Source organism: Rhincodon typus, chromosome 31, assembly GCF_021869965.1.
Source record: "Rhincodon typus isolate 14 chromosome 31, sRhiTyp1.1, whole genome shotgun sequence".
NCBI lineage: Eukaryota > Metazoa > Chordata > Chondrichthyes > Orectolobiformes > Rhincodontidae > Rhincodon > Rhincodon typus.
The window spans coordinates 8,301,251-8,316,709 of NC_063362.1; the positions used below are offsets into that span (position 1 = coordinate 8,301,251).

General features: G+C 45.0%; 1 protein-coding gene across 2 annotated transcripts; it reads left to right on the forward strand.

Annotated features, from left to right (window-relative positions):
- Positions 1 to 7,758: 7,758 nt before the first annotated feature.
- Positions 7,759 to 9,605, forward strand: her9 (hairy-related 9). 2 transcript variants are annotated; one of them, XM_020527450.2, is made up of 4 exons: positions 7,759 to 8,116; positions 8,257 to 8,352; positions 8,464 to 8,551; positions 8,693 to 9,605. In XM_020527450.2, exons 1-4 carry the CDS (start codon positions 8,009 to 8,011, stop codon positions 9,316 to 9,318), a joined length of 918 nt encoding a protein of 305 aa, XP_020383039.1. In that variant the 5' UTR covers positions 7,759 to 8,008; the 3' UTR covers positions 9,319 to 9,605. The 2 variants fall into 2 exon arrangements, with proteins under 2 accessions (XP_020383039.1, XP_020383038.1); XM_020527449.2 differs by having other exon boundaries at positions 7,760 to 8,116; positions 8,690 to 9,605.
- Positions 9,606 to 15,459: the final 5,854 nt, after the last annotated feature.

Consider the following 15,459-nt stretch of genomic DNA (forward strand, 5'->3'; position numbering starts at 1 on the left):
TATAGTTCTTAGGGCTGAGGGGATCAAAGGAGATGGGGAGAAAGAGGGAATAGGGGACTGAGTTAGATAATCAACCATGCAAAGCAGGCCCAAACAGCCAAATAGCCTACTCCTGTCCCCACTTGCGATGGTTCTATGATAAGCTTCAAAAATACTTCTTCTGCTATTAAGTACTATAGGATGCCCTATGGTGTCGAAAGGTGCTATATAAATGCAAGTCTTTCTTCCTTTATAACGAATAACTTGCGTTGTTATTTGCTTGAGGCTGACACCTACAGGAAGATCTCCAATGCTACATTTGATGTGGTCTTTTAAACAGTCAGATGAAAACCCCTTAAGGTTCACTGTGAAATTCTAACACAAACGGTTGCTGTCAGGACAAAAAAGGTCAACAAGAACATTTTTCAAGTTTATTTCAGCATTTAAAGCTGATGACAGTTCAGCAAAATGCTGTCATTTTCCACATAAAGCACCTTCCCACATATTATTACATTTTCCACTTGTAAATCACAACACTGCATTTAAAATTCCCTCACAGTTTCACTCCTCCCTATCTTTTTAACTTCTCCCCCCAGTTCAACAAACCCTTGATTCCTCAGACTCCAGTTTCTTGCTATCTGCAGCCTCTCCTCTCACTACACTCCCCCACCCTCCAACACTCCCACAATGCTCATGCCTCTCACTCACCTCAGACGCTGGTTCAGGGATCAGAGAAGGTTCGCTTGGTTGGTTCCTGGGGTGAAGGGATGGGTAAATGGGAAGGAATTGACCAGGGAGGGCCTACATTTACAAGGGCGTAGAAGAGTAAGGAGTGATCTGATTGGAACATGTAAGATTCTGAGGGGGCATGACAGGGGCAAATGCTGAGGGGTTGTTTGTTTTAATGGGGTCTTCTCAAACGAGGGGCACAGTATCAAAAGCAGACGTCTCCAATTTAAGATGCAAATGAGGAGGAATTTCTTCTATCCAAGGATTTCTCTTCCCCAGAGAGCAGTGGACACTGGATCATTGAATATATACAAGGCTGAGTGAGACAGATTTTGATTGACAAGGGAGCTGAGGTTTAGAGCAGATCGACCTTGACCTTATTAAATTACAGAGAAAACATGAGGGAGTGAATGGCCTACTGCTTCTGCTATGTCATATGCAGCTGCCTAATATAAGTTCAGAAGTACTGTAGAATTTTCCCCTTCATTAGCTCCTCCACCTTCTTCAAAACGCAACTCCTCCATCAGGTCTCAAGTCTCCCTACAGTAATACCTACCTCCCTTCTTCCTTAATCCTCTCTGACATGTTTTAGAATGACCTATTCCTGTGATAAGTGTATATATACATGCAGCTAGCTGTTGGAAGGGATCCACTTAAATAACAAATTTCACAGCATGGGGTGATTGGAAAAGGCAGGAAAGTGGAGTTGAAGATTGTCAGATCAGCCATGATCTTATCGAATAATGGAGCAGACTCAATGGGCTGAATGACCCACTCATGCATTTATGTCTGCTGGTCTAACGAAACAATGTATTGTGGAACAATCTTAGTATATCGTTTCAAACACACAAACTCAAAACCAGCAAACCATTGGTAAAATCTTCAAATGCAGCATTCATTAGTGTTAAAAATGACCTGTCACAATGCATTGACTGGCACCAAATTAATACATCTTTTTGAACAGTTTTCAGAGATATATTTGTGGGAATGCTTGCAGATGATGGCAAACCCAGTACAACAACCCCTCCCTCTGCCCATCTCTCTCATCTGATCCAATCATCACAGTGGCAGTGCTAACATGGGAAACCAGTGATAAGCAGTGCTCAACACTTTTTTAATCAGCTCAGCAGCAATCAGAAATAACGTTAGTGAGTAAAAAGAGGTGTAGTGAATGACACATGGGTATGGCATTGAGCTTTCCAACTCTATGTTGTTGCAATGAAAGAAAGATTATGGCTTTCACAACTTCAGAGCATCCCAAGGTTCATTATAACCAATGAAGTGTTTTGTTGCTATTGTAATGAAGGAACAGAGCAAGCTCCCAGAGCAACATAATTCATGAGTTAATGAAACTAAGTTTGGAGTGTGAACAGTCTGCAGAGGGCTATAGACAGGTTAAATAAGTGGGAAAAACACTTCGCCAATGAAGTATAATAACGCAAAATGTGAAATTATTCACTTTGTCAGGAAGAAGAGGAGCTAAATATTACTTAAAAGAAGAAAGACTGCACGAAGCTACAAAACAGAGGGATTTAGGAGTCGTCATGCATAAATCACAAAAAGCTAGCAGGTAGTAGAGAAGGCAAAAGGAATATTGGTCTTTATTCCAATGGAAATGGAAAAATAAAAATAGGGAGGTTTTGCCAAAATAATGCAAGGCAGTGGTCAGACTACAACTGGAATACTGTGAACAGTTTTAGTCTCCTTATCTAAGGAAAGGTATAGTGGCATTGGAAGCAGTCCAAGGAAAGTTTGCTAGCCTGACTTAGGAGAAATTTCTTTTTTCAGAGTGTAGTGAATCAATGGAATTCTTTACTGTAGAGGCTGGGTCATTAAGTATATGCGTAGGAACCCAAAATGGGGAAGAAGACCATTCGGCCCATTTAGTCCACACTGACCCTCCAAAGAGCATCCCAACCACACCCACCCCACCCCCAAGACCTTGAATTCCTCATGCCTAATTCACCTAGCCTGCATATCTCTGGACAAGTTAACATGGCAAATCTACCTAACCTGTACATCTTTGGACAGTGAGAGGAAACCAGAGCACCCTGAGGAAACCTACACAGACATTGGGAGAATGTACAAACTCCACACAGTCACCCAAGGGTGGAATTGAACCTGGATCCCTGACACTGTGAGGCAGCAGTGCTAATAACTGAGCCACCTGAGATAGATTATTTGCCTTTTAATCAGGAAGGGGATCAAGGGTTATTGGGAAAGTGGAGTTGAAGATTATAAAATCAGCCATGATCTAATTGGATGGTGGGGCAGAATTGACGGGCTGAATGGCCTACTTTAGCTCCTATATTTTATGGTTTTACAATAGTTTAGGGAGGGGGGAGGGTTCTAACTACCTCCCAGTAGAAATGGAGTGAAATTCTTTGATCTGGGGAGTCTCCAAATTTGTTTTATAGACAAGCTCCCCCTCTCAACACGCTCTCCTCCCCCACCCCTACCCATTCTGGTTTCAGGTTGCTCCCACACTAATGAAAGTGACACTGAGCATGCATCCATGCGGAGACTTCCCACAGGCATTTTGTGGTTTTGAAAAATATAATTGCTGTTCGGTTGTTTTTTAACGCTCAGCTGGCGTTGGGAGAGCTCTTCTGGACAAAGTCCACAAATCCTGGAGAAGTTTCGGAAATATTTTCTCACCTTGGCCCCGGGACTAGGAGCGCCCCTTGGCGGACAATGTTTGAACTGACGGCCCGTGTAACTGATGCCAACAAAAAGTGGTTTCAGAGATAGTAGGAACTGCAGATGCTGGAGAATCTGAGATAACAAGGTGTAGAGCTGGAAGAACACAGCAGGCCAAGCAGCATCAGAGGAGCAGGAAAGCTGACGTTTCTGAAGAAGGGTCTAGGCCCGAAACGTCAGCCTTCCTGCTCCTTTGATGCTGCTTGGCCTGCTGGGTTCATGCAGCTCTACACCTTGTTATCTCCAACAAAAAGTGGGTTTTTCATTCCCAAAGAGCGGAGAGGTGCAGTTCAAAACGATAACAAACCAAAACTAAATCGTATTAAAACAATGCAATTAATAAAAATGAAGGTTGGTACTCCTGTTCGACATGTGCAACGCCAGCGACACCCTTTGAAGAAATCCTTAGTTTTTAAAGACCTTTTCATACAGACTGAACTTAGCGTCATGCACCTGGTGAACACAAAATGTGAGTTAAAAAGATGAAAAAATGCAAGACCTCATTTTGCATTAATGAGTTACTATAATGATCTTATATATTCCCAATGACTTAGAAGTATTGTAGTTTAAAATTCTCCAATACTGTGCCGCAATTCAGTTAATCCCTTCCTTATCACAAGATTGAAACTCGGGGAGTGAAGGGATTGGTGTTGGTGATTTCCAGTAACGGCAGTGATGTGCTGCACAAAAATATCAAGGTTAAAAACATGCACAGAATTTAAACATGGTCTCACAGCGGCACAGATTTTCAGTTGAGACCTGACTGGAAAGCGAGTTACAGCAACATGAAAACAACGTTTGCACTAAAAGTAAAACTTGGGGTGAACTCATTAAAGAACGTGCGGCCTACAAAGCCAAACTAATCAATCAAATCCTGGTTCAAAAGGCTGGATTAATGTCCATCCGCACGTTGTAGCGTCAAATGCAAAAGCTGTCAATACAGCACACGTGGCAATGTTGCAAAGTAACCATTTATAAAGGACAAAATACTTATATGGCTCTGTGACTATTTTTCCAAGTCGATACTATGACTGAACGACTTAACTGTAAATCGTTGTTTTTTTTAATGTTGGAAATGATGTAGTGAGAGTTTTTCACCTGACATAATACTGTTAAGTTATTGGGACAGTATCAAATGTGATGCAGTCCCGGGCAGAGGGAACAAGGGGCCTTGTATTCTTTTTCAAACTAATTAAGTTTTTACATTTTTTGACATTTCTCGAATGTTCTGTTATTATATGGAGAAGTTGAAACGTAAATTGCAGGTTTCTCTTGCTAAGTTTGCACAGCTGTTAGTTACAGGATGGGGCTGCAGTTCAAGCCAAGAAAAATTAAACCACCATTGTGTCTTTTGTGTTTTTTTTACGACGGGAGACTTGACTTCTGTTTACTGTGAACACATGGGTGGCTTTTGCTGAGCCGTGATAATAGATTGTTTTTAAACCCACACCTTCAAATACAAAACCCTACAAAGAACCCAGCAGTGGAAACACAAGACTTGACCTACAGGACACAGCAACAAATCCGTACACGCTACTCGCTTTAAAGAGAAATAGCATGCAAGAAAATAATTCCACTCAACCAACTCTTGACAGGGGACAGCGGGTCTTCCTAATTATGAAAGTGATAAAGTTGACAAACTTCACCTTGCGAGTTTTTATAAGTCGCCTGGATTTGGAAACTTTAGAAAATCTTTGTGAACGTGTTTGCACGTATAAAACAGTAAATCTGTGGGGGAAAAGAGCACCGTGCTGTCCCACATTTTATACGTTAAAAGTGAATTACTTTAACAATCGATTCATAAGTTGCAAACGGATCTAGATGCAATTCATCAAATGTGATCAAACCATCAGCACCCTCTGAAACAATGTTGCGCCTTGTTGGAATCAGTTTTTTTTAAACGAATGCATTTTTGCAAGCTGCTTGCAAAGTGCACAAATATCTTTGCTGCTGCATTTGTGCATGCCTCGGTGTTTATGCTACTGCCAGTGTAGCTCAGGCAGGCGGCCGCCACGCGCCGGACGTTGCCCGGACTCCAGCTCCTCGCTGCGGGCGCAGGGGGGCAGCGGATGGCACCGTGCTGCCCGGCCCTCTGTTTACACTGCAGCCTGCAAAGCCGCTCTCTGCTCATGCGGCCAGCTCCAGGCTCGGCGGGGGCGGGGTTTTCCCAGACTTGCAAAGGGCCGAGCCCTCAAAACTAATGCAGCCAGCCCTACTCGCTCTTAACTCTTTCGCCACCGATTCTCCCCAGCTTCTGCAGAGTCATCCCTGTTGCAGAGATAGCAAGAACTGCAGATACTGGAGTCAGAGATAACAGTGTGGAGCTGGAGGAACACAGCAGGCCAGGCAGCATCAGAGGTGCAGAAAAGTCGACGTTTCGGCATGCTTTACAAATGCACTTCCCCGAAAAGGAACATCGCCTGGTTCTGTGCAGACCCCTTGATTTATTTTAATGCAAAAAAATGCATTGATAAAGCGATAATTCTGCCTCCTCCACACTTCCCGTCAACTCTGATGAAGAGTCATCTAGACTCGAAACATTAGCTTGCTCTCTCTCCACGGATGCTGCCTGACCCACTGTGATCTCCAGCATTTCTTTTTGTTTTCACTGTAGAAATGCGAAGGCACGTCTTCAGAGCTTCCTAAACCTCTTTATATGTTGCCTGATCAAAGCTTCCCTCTGAATCATCTTCTTGTCTCCGCAGATCAGACATGGGCTTCTGAATGTTTGTAATATTGACTTATTCTTGTTACACAAACAAGTACGCTAACACACGTTAACATGTACTAGATACTGTACCGTTTTTAAAAGGACAAAATGCAACAGAATAACAATTACAAATGGGAACAGAAAATGCTGGCGAAACTCAGCAGTTCTGGCGGCCTCTGTGGAGAGAAGAAGCAGCTAACTGAGAGAAACAGTTTCGAGTCCGGAATGACCTGTTCGGAATTCCTAATTATAAAATAAACTTTTGTGAAAAGAAATCAGTTCTGAGGGTCACCGGACCCGAAACGTTAACTCTGAATTTTTTCTTCACAGATGCTGCCAGACATGCTGAGCTTTTCCAGCAACTCCGTTTTTTGTTATAAGAAACTCTGTCTGCCCAGCTGGTATAATGTTATATTTGCAACAATTTAAAACACAATATTGCAAGAATACAAGTGCAATAATGAAACTGTTGATAACTGCAACATTATTCATTCGTAACACTGCAGTAATAAAATCATTCATAATTCAAGCATCAGATCAATGCACTGCAATAGCTAAATCGTTAACAAATGTAACGTTATTTATTTGTAGGAGAGCAACGTGTTGCAATAATTATGCACAAACCTTATAGAACAACGCACTGGAAGAATGAAATCGTTCGCGAATCTAACAAAAATTTATTAGAAGGACAGCAATATGTTGCAATAGTGAAATAATTTACACATTTGAGCGGTATTCGTAATACAATGCATTGCAACAATGAAGTCGTTCACAAAAATTACTTAGCCTGCGAGAGTTCAATGCGTTGCAATGATGACATCATTAACAAATTTAAGCAGCATTCGCAGTGCAACACATCACAACAAAGAAACCGTTCACAAAATTAACTTCACTTGCAAAGAGTTCAATGCGTTGCAATAATTAAATCCTTTATACTAAGCATTCTTTCACGAAAGCCGTGCCTCGCAACAATGGATTCGGCCACGAGCATTCAGCAAAAGAGAAAACACTGGGCAAAGTCGAGCGAGCCACGGTTGTTGGTTCTTATTTTTTTGCCCCTCACAACAAGATTGAGCGAGCAAACGGTTAAACTGCAGAGGAATGGGATGGAGGGTGTGTGGTTGGAGGGGGAAGGGGGGGGGGTGGGGGTGGAGGGAAGCAATCTCGGTTGCAAAGCGCTTCGGCACGTGCTCCAGCTTGCTATTCCGGGGGCTGACAGCGGCTGCCTCGCGCGCCGACAGATGTCACCTGTCAACAGTGATTTAGGCCGGGAGCCCGGGCCCGGGGAATGATTGACAGGCCCGGGGAGGAGTGAGGGCTCCAGCTCCCCCTCCCCACCCACCCCACACACCCTCTCCTCCCTACCCTTATTGTACCCACCTCCCTCTCCCCACCCTCACTGCACCCTCGGTCCGTCTCCCCAACCCGCGCGCGTGCCGTGGGCCCAGCCCAGCTCGTGAGTGACAGCGCGCGGGGGGCGGTGGCCAATGGTCGCTCGGGACGGCGCCGCCCCCCTCCGGGGGCCAATTAGCGGCGCTGCCATTGGCTGGGCCGAGTGTGGGAAAGAATGTGGAGACGGTTTCACACGCGCTGCGATTGGCCGCCGCCTTATAAATACCGGGATTGCTACAGCGGCCGCGATTGCTACAAGTGCCCGGGATTTGCTACAAATTGCTACAGTGGCCCCGGGTATCGCTACAAGTGTCCGGCGCTCTGTATCCATCGTCAATCTCAGCACAGACAGGCCACCGTCACTGCGACCATTCCCCAGGACACAAACCTGTTGCAAATCCCTCCTGCTCACCCTCCCTTGTGCTCCTTTTCGCCTGTTTGTTTTTGTTTTGTTAATTTCGGTGGAGTGTTATCCCTTTGTAGAAGTCGCTTTCCAGAATGCCAGCTGACACCATGGAGAAACCTTCTATTTCCCCCACGGTTGGCTCATCAGCAAACTCCCCGCAAACTCCGGATAAACCTAAAAGTGCAAGTGAGAACAGAAAGGTAAATGCCTTGATAATATACAGCTGTGTTTTTAATTTTTAAGAAAAGCTAGGAAGAGGTGCCCGCGGAGTTTTTTTTGTTTTAAGTGCAAAGTGGAGGAATAATTTTATTCAAACGGTTTTGCTTCCTCCCGTCAACAGTCTTCCAAACCCATCATGGAAAAGCGGCGTAGAGCAAGAATCAACGAGAGTTTAAGTCAACTTAAAACCCTGATCCTGGATGCACTGAAAAAAGATGTAAGTTGGCAGCAAAGCCTTTTTTTCTAGGAAACAGATCCCGCTGACCAGTTTTTTTAATGTTGTGTCTTGAAGGGCAGGTTTTAAAACTGCTTTTTTTTAAAATGTCAGAGTTCCAGGCATTCCAAATTGGAGAAAGCTGACATCCTCGAAATGACAGTGAAACACCTTCGAAATCTTCAACGCGTACAAATGACCGGTGAGTAAAGTCAATGAACTGGGAGATGGCGAAAGAAAAATAACACTTGTAAATCTCATTTTTTAAACCTGCATTTTTTAACAAAAATTCTCGCTGCAGCTCAGTCTGTATTCCCTAATTTGTCTTATTTATTTGCAGCAGCTTTAACTGCGGATCCAACGGTCCTGGGTAAATACAGAGCGGGATTTAACGAGTGTATGAACGAAGTGACTCGCTTCCTGTCTACCTGTGAAGGGGTTAACACCGATGTCCGCACCCGGCTCCTCAGTCACTTGTCCAGTTGCCTAGGACACATGGTGGCTATGAATTACTCGCAGGCTCCAGCCAACGTTGCCTCGGTGCCAGGAGCTCACCTGAACCAACCCCTCCACGTCCAGCTCCCGGCTACAGTCCCGGCTGGCGGCGGGGTCAGCATGCCGTGCAAACTGAGTCCGGCCGAGGCCGCCTCCCCCAAAGTCTACGGTGGCTTCCAGCTGGTGCCGGCCACCGACGGTCACTTCGCCTTCCTGATCCCGAACCCGGCGTTCGCATCTTCCAGCGGACAGATTACAACCGGCCCGGTCATCCCACTCTACGCCAACGCTAATCTCCCGGTGGCCGTCAGTTCAGCGGCGGCTGCACCTCCCAACTCCAAACTGACATCTCCCGTCCAGGGAATGACTTCGGCTGCTTTCGGGCCCAACATCCCCGGAGTTTCCCAGAACCATAGCCCGCTCGGAGTGAGCACAGGTCCGGACAACTCCGAGTCAGTCTGGAGACCTTGGTGAATCTGAAAGGACTTGTTTTAAAATAAAAAATTTTAAACTGACCAGTTAAACCTGTTCCATTGTTCGGGACACTTGTACTTATCATTATAAGAGACTTATTTATTTTGGGTGTAAATAATGTATACTTTGGTTTCCATGTAACTGATTTTGATATATTTTACTGTTTTGGGGGGAATTCTTTGATAGATTTTTGAACCTATTATAGGTGCCATATACCAAAGTCATTTTTTGTAAATTTTTTTGACTTGCTTTTTCTTGTTACAGAAAATAAAACGTTTTATATATAAGTATTCAGCTGCTTGTCCTCTAAAGTGCACGCTCTCTGACAAGAGAATGATCCAGAAGCATTTCTAAGGCTGATTTGACTGGCTAAGTTAAACTTCCCGCCCTGGTAATGTGCAATACATTAAACATCATTCACAAGTCAGCCCCTGTCTAGGTCCCAGTTCGTGTTTGCAGATCCAGTTACAATTTGACACCAGGTCTGACCCTGTAGGGATGCAAGGGATAAGTACAGAACACTTTTTTTCTGGGGGTGAGAGGAAAGGAATTTACAATAATTTGAGGATAATCAGCGCCATCTGCCATGTACCTCTGGACAAAAGGAGCTGTTTCCTGCACAGACCCAGTTTATCTGAATGCAGAAAATCGCGAAAGGCGGGAAATGTCTGAACATTGTTCCAAACAATAGATGGCTGACTAAAAGGCGGGGAATGCATCTTTCTCTTACCTACCCGTCAACCCTCCCAATTGAATAAAAGCAATTAAAGCCAAGGAGGGTCTCGTCGGCTCTGCAACACAGCGGCGAGTTCCATTGAAGTGCCTGGGAATCTAGGGTCGGGGTTAATAACTTCCAGCAGAATGCTACAGTCGAGGGGGCAGCAGTTAGACACAGAAAACAGGCGGAGGAAGGCGACGAGTCGTGAGGACACAAATGCGGGGGGGGGATTGCACATCCTTAGCACTCATAAACAGATTTATCTAGGCCCTCCTGTTGAAAGTGCTATAAATGATGGTCTAAATCGTCACCAGTCCCTATATAAGATTATACACTTGAAAATGATTAACCTTTATGAATCTGACACTGTGGGAAGCTTGGAAGTTGACCAGTGCCTGAAATTATATAAGATAAAATGCTACCAATAAGAATCAACAGCAATCGCTATCTGCGAACACATTAGAGGTGCCACACATACATATTAGATTCAACCATGAGTTGCAAAATGAGTCTTCTGTGACATGGTTACATTTTAACCGGCGCTGTCCTCAGGGAGATAATAAAACTCCAAATTCCTCTTTAATAGGGGAATGAAAAACACCTTCTTATTGTGTTTGAGGTCATTTCGATTTCTTTCTGATCTGCCTGCTCTCACACATGACAACACACCGTTTCACAAGTGATTTCGGTGATGAAACGTGCGTGGAGGGAGCCCCTTGCATTAGGTGACCAGGAACAGGCGCTCCAGCACTGAGAGAGACTGTCTACTCCCGCGGCGTGAGAAGCGCCGTGCGCCGGCCCCTCCGCCACTGCTCAGCTTCAGCCTTATTCGATTACACCGGGCGCCTCCTGTTACAAAATACCCAGTCCCAACACACAGCGCGTGTGATTCAGCTGCCTATTTCAACATTTCCTTCTTTTACGAAACAAAATCACACATAGCTTAATATCACAGCGAGTTGGAAACACAGTTCAGCTTAATCAAATCTAAAACCCAGCGTGAGAAAAGTTTAACTTTTAATTTACACATAGTAACACCGACTTGTGATTGAGAACATTTCCAAGCGTTTGCAAATTCAAGTCACATCCAGATTTCTAAACTACGTTTAAATGGAAAACATTCTGGGAAATGTGCAAGTTTCGTTTCGAAACAAAAGATGTGCATCCAAATTCTGTGCTCATTAGCTCTTGCAAGATTTTTTTTTATTCCCGAAAACCAGAAAAAAAAATCATTTCAAAAAGTTTATTTGGCCAGCGTTGCTTCCGAACACGACATAATTCTAGAGGGAGAGGGAGAAAAAGCGAACGAGAGAGGTAGGACTAGGGAAAGGAGAGAGAGAAAAAAAAATTGGCAGAGTATTTCCCTTGCGGCCAATAGTTTGTACTCTTGAGCTCTTGGCAAGGACTGAATAGCCCCCACATGACACGGGAGAGCCGAGAGGTCGTGAGAACAGAGCGAACTCTGCCTGCTCGGCAAGCGGCCGCAAAGCGCGTGTGTACGCGGCTCGACCGCCCAGACACAGGCAGGAACGCTAGTGAGACTCACCCAGCGCCAGCAATCAAACTGCAACAAGGCGATAAAGGCAGCAGCAAGCGGCCAAAACTCCCCCAATGACAACAACAACAGCAGCGTGAATACACACGCTGGAACATGAGCCAAGACACCGGGAGGAGGCCATTCATGCCATCCAATCCATGCTGACTCTCTGTGGAGCGAACCAGTCAGCCCCATTCCCCCTCCCTACACATTTTTTTCCCCCCCAAATCCAGAAGTACTCTTAACACTGCTGCCTCACAGCACCAAGCACCCAGGGTCAATTCCAGCACTGGGTGACTGTCTGTTTGTCTGAAGTGTTCACCTGATAAAGGAGCAGTGCTCCGAAATCCTGTGATTTTAAATAAACCTGTTGGACTATGAGATAACAAGGTGTAGAGCTGGATGAACACAGCTGAATTGAAACTGAACGGTTTTATTTCCCTGTCAGCAAATCATAGGTTCTGTACAGTGCAGATAGAGAACATTTCCCCAGGGTAAGGGAGCCCGAGAAGGGTCTAGACCCGAAATGTCAGCCTTCCTGCTCCTCTGATGCTGCTTGGCCTGCTGTGTTCATCCAGCTCTACACCTTGTTATCTCAGATTCTCCAGCATTGGCAGTTCCTACTATCTCCAAAACTAGAGAGCGTAGGTTTAAGGTGAGAGGGGAAAGATTTAAAAGGGACCTTGGGGACAACTGTTTTTTTCACAACAAGGGTGGTGTGTGTGTATGGAATGAACTGCCAGAGGAAGTGGTGGAGGCTGGTACAATTACAACATTTAAAAGGCATCTGGGTGGGTACATGAATAGGAAGGGTTTGGAGGGATGTGGGCCAAATGCTAGCAAATGAGATTAGATTAATTTAGGCTATCTGGCCAGCATGGATGAGTTGGACCAAAGGGTCTGTTTCTGTGCTGTACAACCCTATGACTCTATTTGGCCCATGGAGTCTACACGAACCCTCCAAACAATTATCCTAACCAGAGCCACTCACCCACTCTTATCCCCATAGCTCCACATTTTCCATGGCCAATCCACCTAACCTGCACATGTTTGTCAGAAGCCACATGTCACCAGGTTATAGTTATATTTTTCTGAAGAAGGGTCTAGGCCCGAAACGTCGGCCTTCCTGCTCCTCTGATGCTGCTTGGCCTGCTGTGTTCATCCAGCTCTAGACCTTGTTATCTCAGAGTCCAACAGGTTTATTTAAAATCACAGGGTTTCGGAGCACTGCTCCTCTATCAGGTGAACACTTCAGACAAACAGACAGTCACCCAGTGCTGGAATTGACCCTGGGTGCTTGGTGCTGTGAGGCAGCAGTATTAAGCACTGCCACCTGAAATTTTTTTCGTTCATATAGGTGATAGCCTATATGTATTATCATGAGACTATTAATCCAGAAACTCAACTAATGTTCTGGGTACCTGGATTTGAATCCCATCACTGCAGATAGTGGAATTTAAATTCAATTAAAAAAATCCTGGAATTAAGAATCTACTAATGACCATTAAACCATTGCTGATTGTCTGGAATGTAACTGTCTGTCTCACAAATCACCTTCAGAGAAGGAAATCTGCCGTCCTCATCTGGCCTGGCCTACATGTGACTCCAGACCCACAGCAATGTGGTTGACTCTCAACTGCCCTTGGAAAGGGCCTTTTAAGCCACTCAGTTCAAGGACAGCTAGGGACAGGCAATAAATACTGGCCAGTCAGCAATGCCCATGTTCCAGCAGTGAAGAAAAATTAAGCCTTTTAAGGAAGGGGCTCTTGTGGCAGAGTGGCAGTGTCCCTACCTCTGATCCAGAAGCCCTGGGTTCAGTTCTTACCTTGTTCCAAATCTTTGAACAAGTTAATTGGAAAATGCAAAGCTGTTGAGGAAATTATTCAAAGGTTGCTACTTCCAAACAGGTGTCTCATTCCACAGTGTTACCACAAATAGTGAGGAAGCTTCACCTCACAACACCCAGCGCTTTTCCCTGGAAGCACAGGAAGTGCTTCACCTCCATCCGAGGCCAAAAACAAAATTTCCAAAATCTGATAGGGGTTCACCTGTACATCCTCCAATTTCATCTACTACTGTACCTATTGCTCCTGATGTGGCCTCCTCTGCATCACTGAGACCAAACATAGACTTGGGGACCACCTGGCAGAGCACCTGTGCTCCGTACACTATAATCAACAACACCTTCCAGTCACTAACCATTTTAACTCCCCCTCCCGCTCCCTGGGTGACATGTTCATCTTGGGCCTCCTCCAGGGTCACAATGACGCCACACGCAAACTGGAGGAACAACATCTCATATTCCACCTCGGGAGCCTACAGCCCAATGGCCTCAACATAGAATTCACCAGTTTCAAAACTTCCCCACCTCCCTGGCCTCATCTCATATCCAACTCTCTCTCTCATCCCCACCTCCTTGACCTGCCATAACCTGTACATCTTCTTTCCCATCTATCCATCCCACTCCTCCCACTAACCAATCCCCACTACCCCCTACCTGCATCCACCTATCGCCATCCCACCTACCTTCCCATAGCCCTACCCCTCCTTCCCCCTGTATATTTCCCAGCTCCCTTCCCCCTCCCCAGTCTTGATGAAGGATTCCGACCCAAAACATTGACTTTCCTGCTCCTCTGTTGCTGCATGACCTGCTGTGTTCCTCGAGCTCCACACTGTAAAGACCTATTTATGCCTTCTCTCTGCTCCCTGTGAGCCAGCAAATTTTCTTTCCATGCCAATATGCTACCTCCTACACCATGAACTTTTATTTTCTGCAATCACTTTTGATGTTGCACCTTATGATGTCTTTCTGGAAATCTAAGTACAGTACATCCGCTGGTTCCCCTTTATCCATAGCATATATTACTTCTTCAAAAAACTTCAGTAGATTGGTTTGGTTGGTTCAGGAATGCCTACCTTGAGGTGATTCTGCACTAGTCTCCAGTGAGATTGCCATTTGTCTCTTTTACTTCGTTAATTGTTGACTCTGTTTCTTTCCACAGTTGTTGCCTGACTACTTCCAGCATTTTCTGTTTATTTTGCAGGTGATAAGAAGCAGTCAGCTGCTTCGCAGTGACAGTGAAAGGCAATAATAACTTCCATTGGTGTTGTGGCTTCATGTAGGAAAATTCCACTGGGCTCTAATCAGACTCAAACTGGCCCTGAACCAAAGGACAGCTGAGCATGGGAAACTGAACGCTTGGCCCATTAAGTAGGTTTCAAGTAGTATTATTGAGAGGGGCAGAAATGAAGAGCTTTGAGAGGAAATTCCAGAACATGTGTCTTAGATCCACACTCAGCGAGGCCACCAACAAAATGATGGATGCACAAGGGGGCAGGAATTAGAAATTTCCACAGGTGGAGATGTTGTAGCACCTGAAGAGGTTATAGATTTGAACACAATTCTTTCTATTTTCACAAGCCATGCCTTAAAATGACATTGACAACTACAGACTTTAATTGGATTGGTCTATGATGATGGTTGGTAGATTATTGCAGTGGTTCACCATTGCCTTCTGTGGCATGTCCAACCAGGAGATAGTGGAAGGATTGACAGGTTGATAACCAATCCATTTGACCATGATACAAGCACATCTTTCCAGGTATGAAGACTTGAACACAGACCTATCTAGGCCAGTGATAGGGACACTACCACTGTACCACAAGACCTCCTACTAACCACAATAATGACATTTTAAATTGGCCAGGCAGTGGAATCACATCTCATAGAATCCCTACAGTGTGGAAACAGGCCCTTCGGCCCAACAAGTCCACACCGACCCTTGCAGCATCCCATCCCTGAACACTATGGGCAATTTAGCATGGCCAATCCACCTAGCCTGCACATCTTTGGACTGTGGGAGGAAACCAGAGCACCTGGAGGAAA

Excerpts from the sequence above, each read along its gene's own strand:
- her9 (XM_020527449.2), top strand. The coding sequence starts at position 8,009 with ATGCCAGCTGACACCATGGAGAAACCTTCTATTTCCCCCACGGTTGGC. Across the intron at positions 8,117-8,256 it reads GTGCAAGTGAGAACAGAAAG|TCTTCCAAACCCATCATGGA; the intron begins GTAAATGCCTTG and ends TCCCGTCAACAG. Across the intron at positions 8,353-8,463 it reads TGGATGCACTGAAAAAAGAT|AGTTCCAGGCATTCCAAATT; the intron begins GTAAGTTGGCAG and ends TTAAAATGTCAG.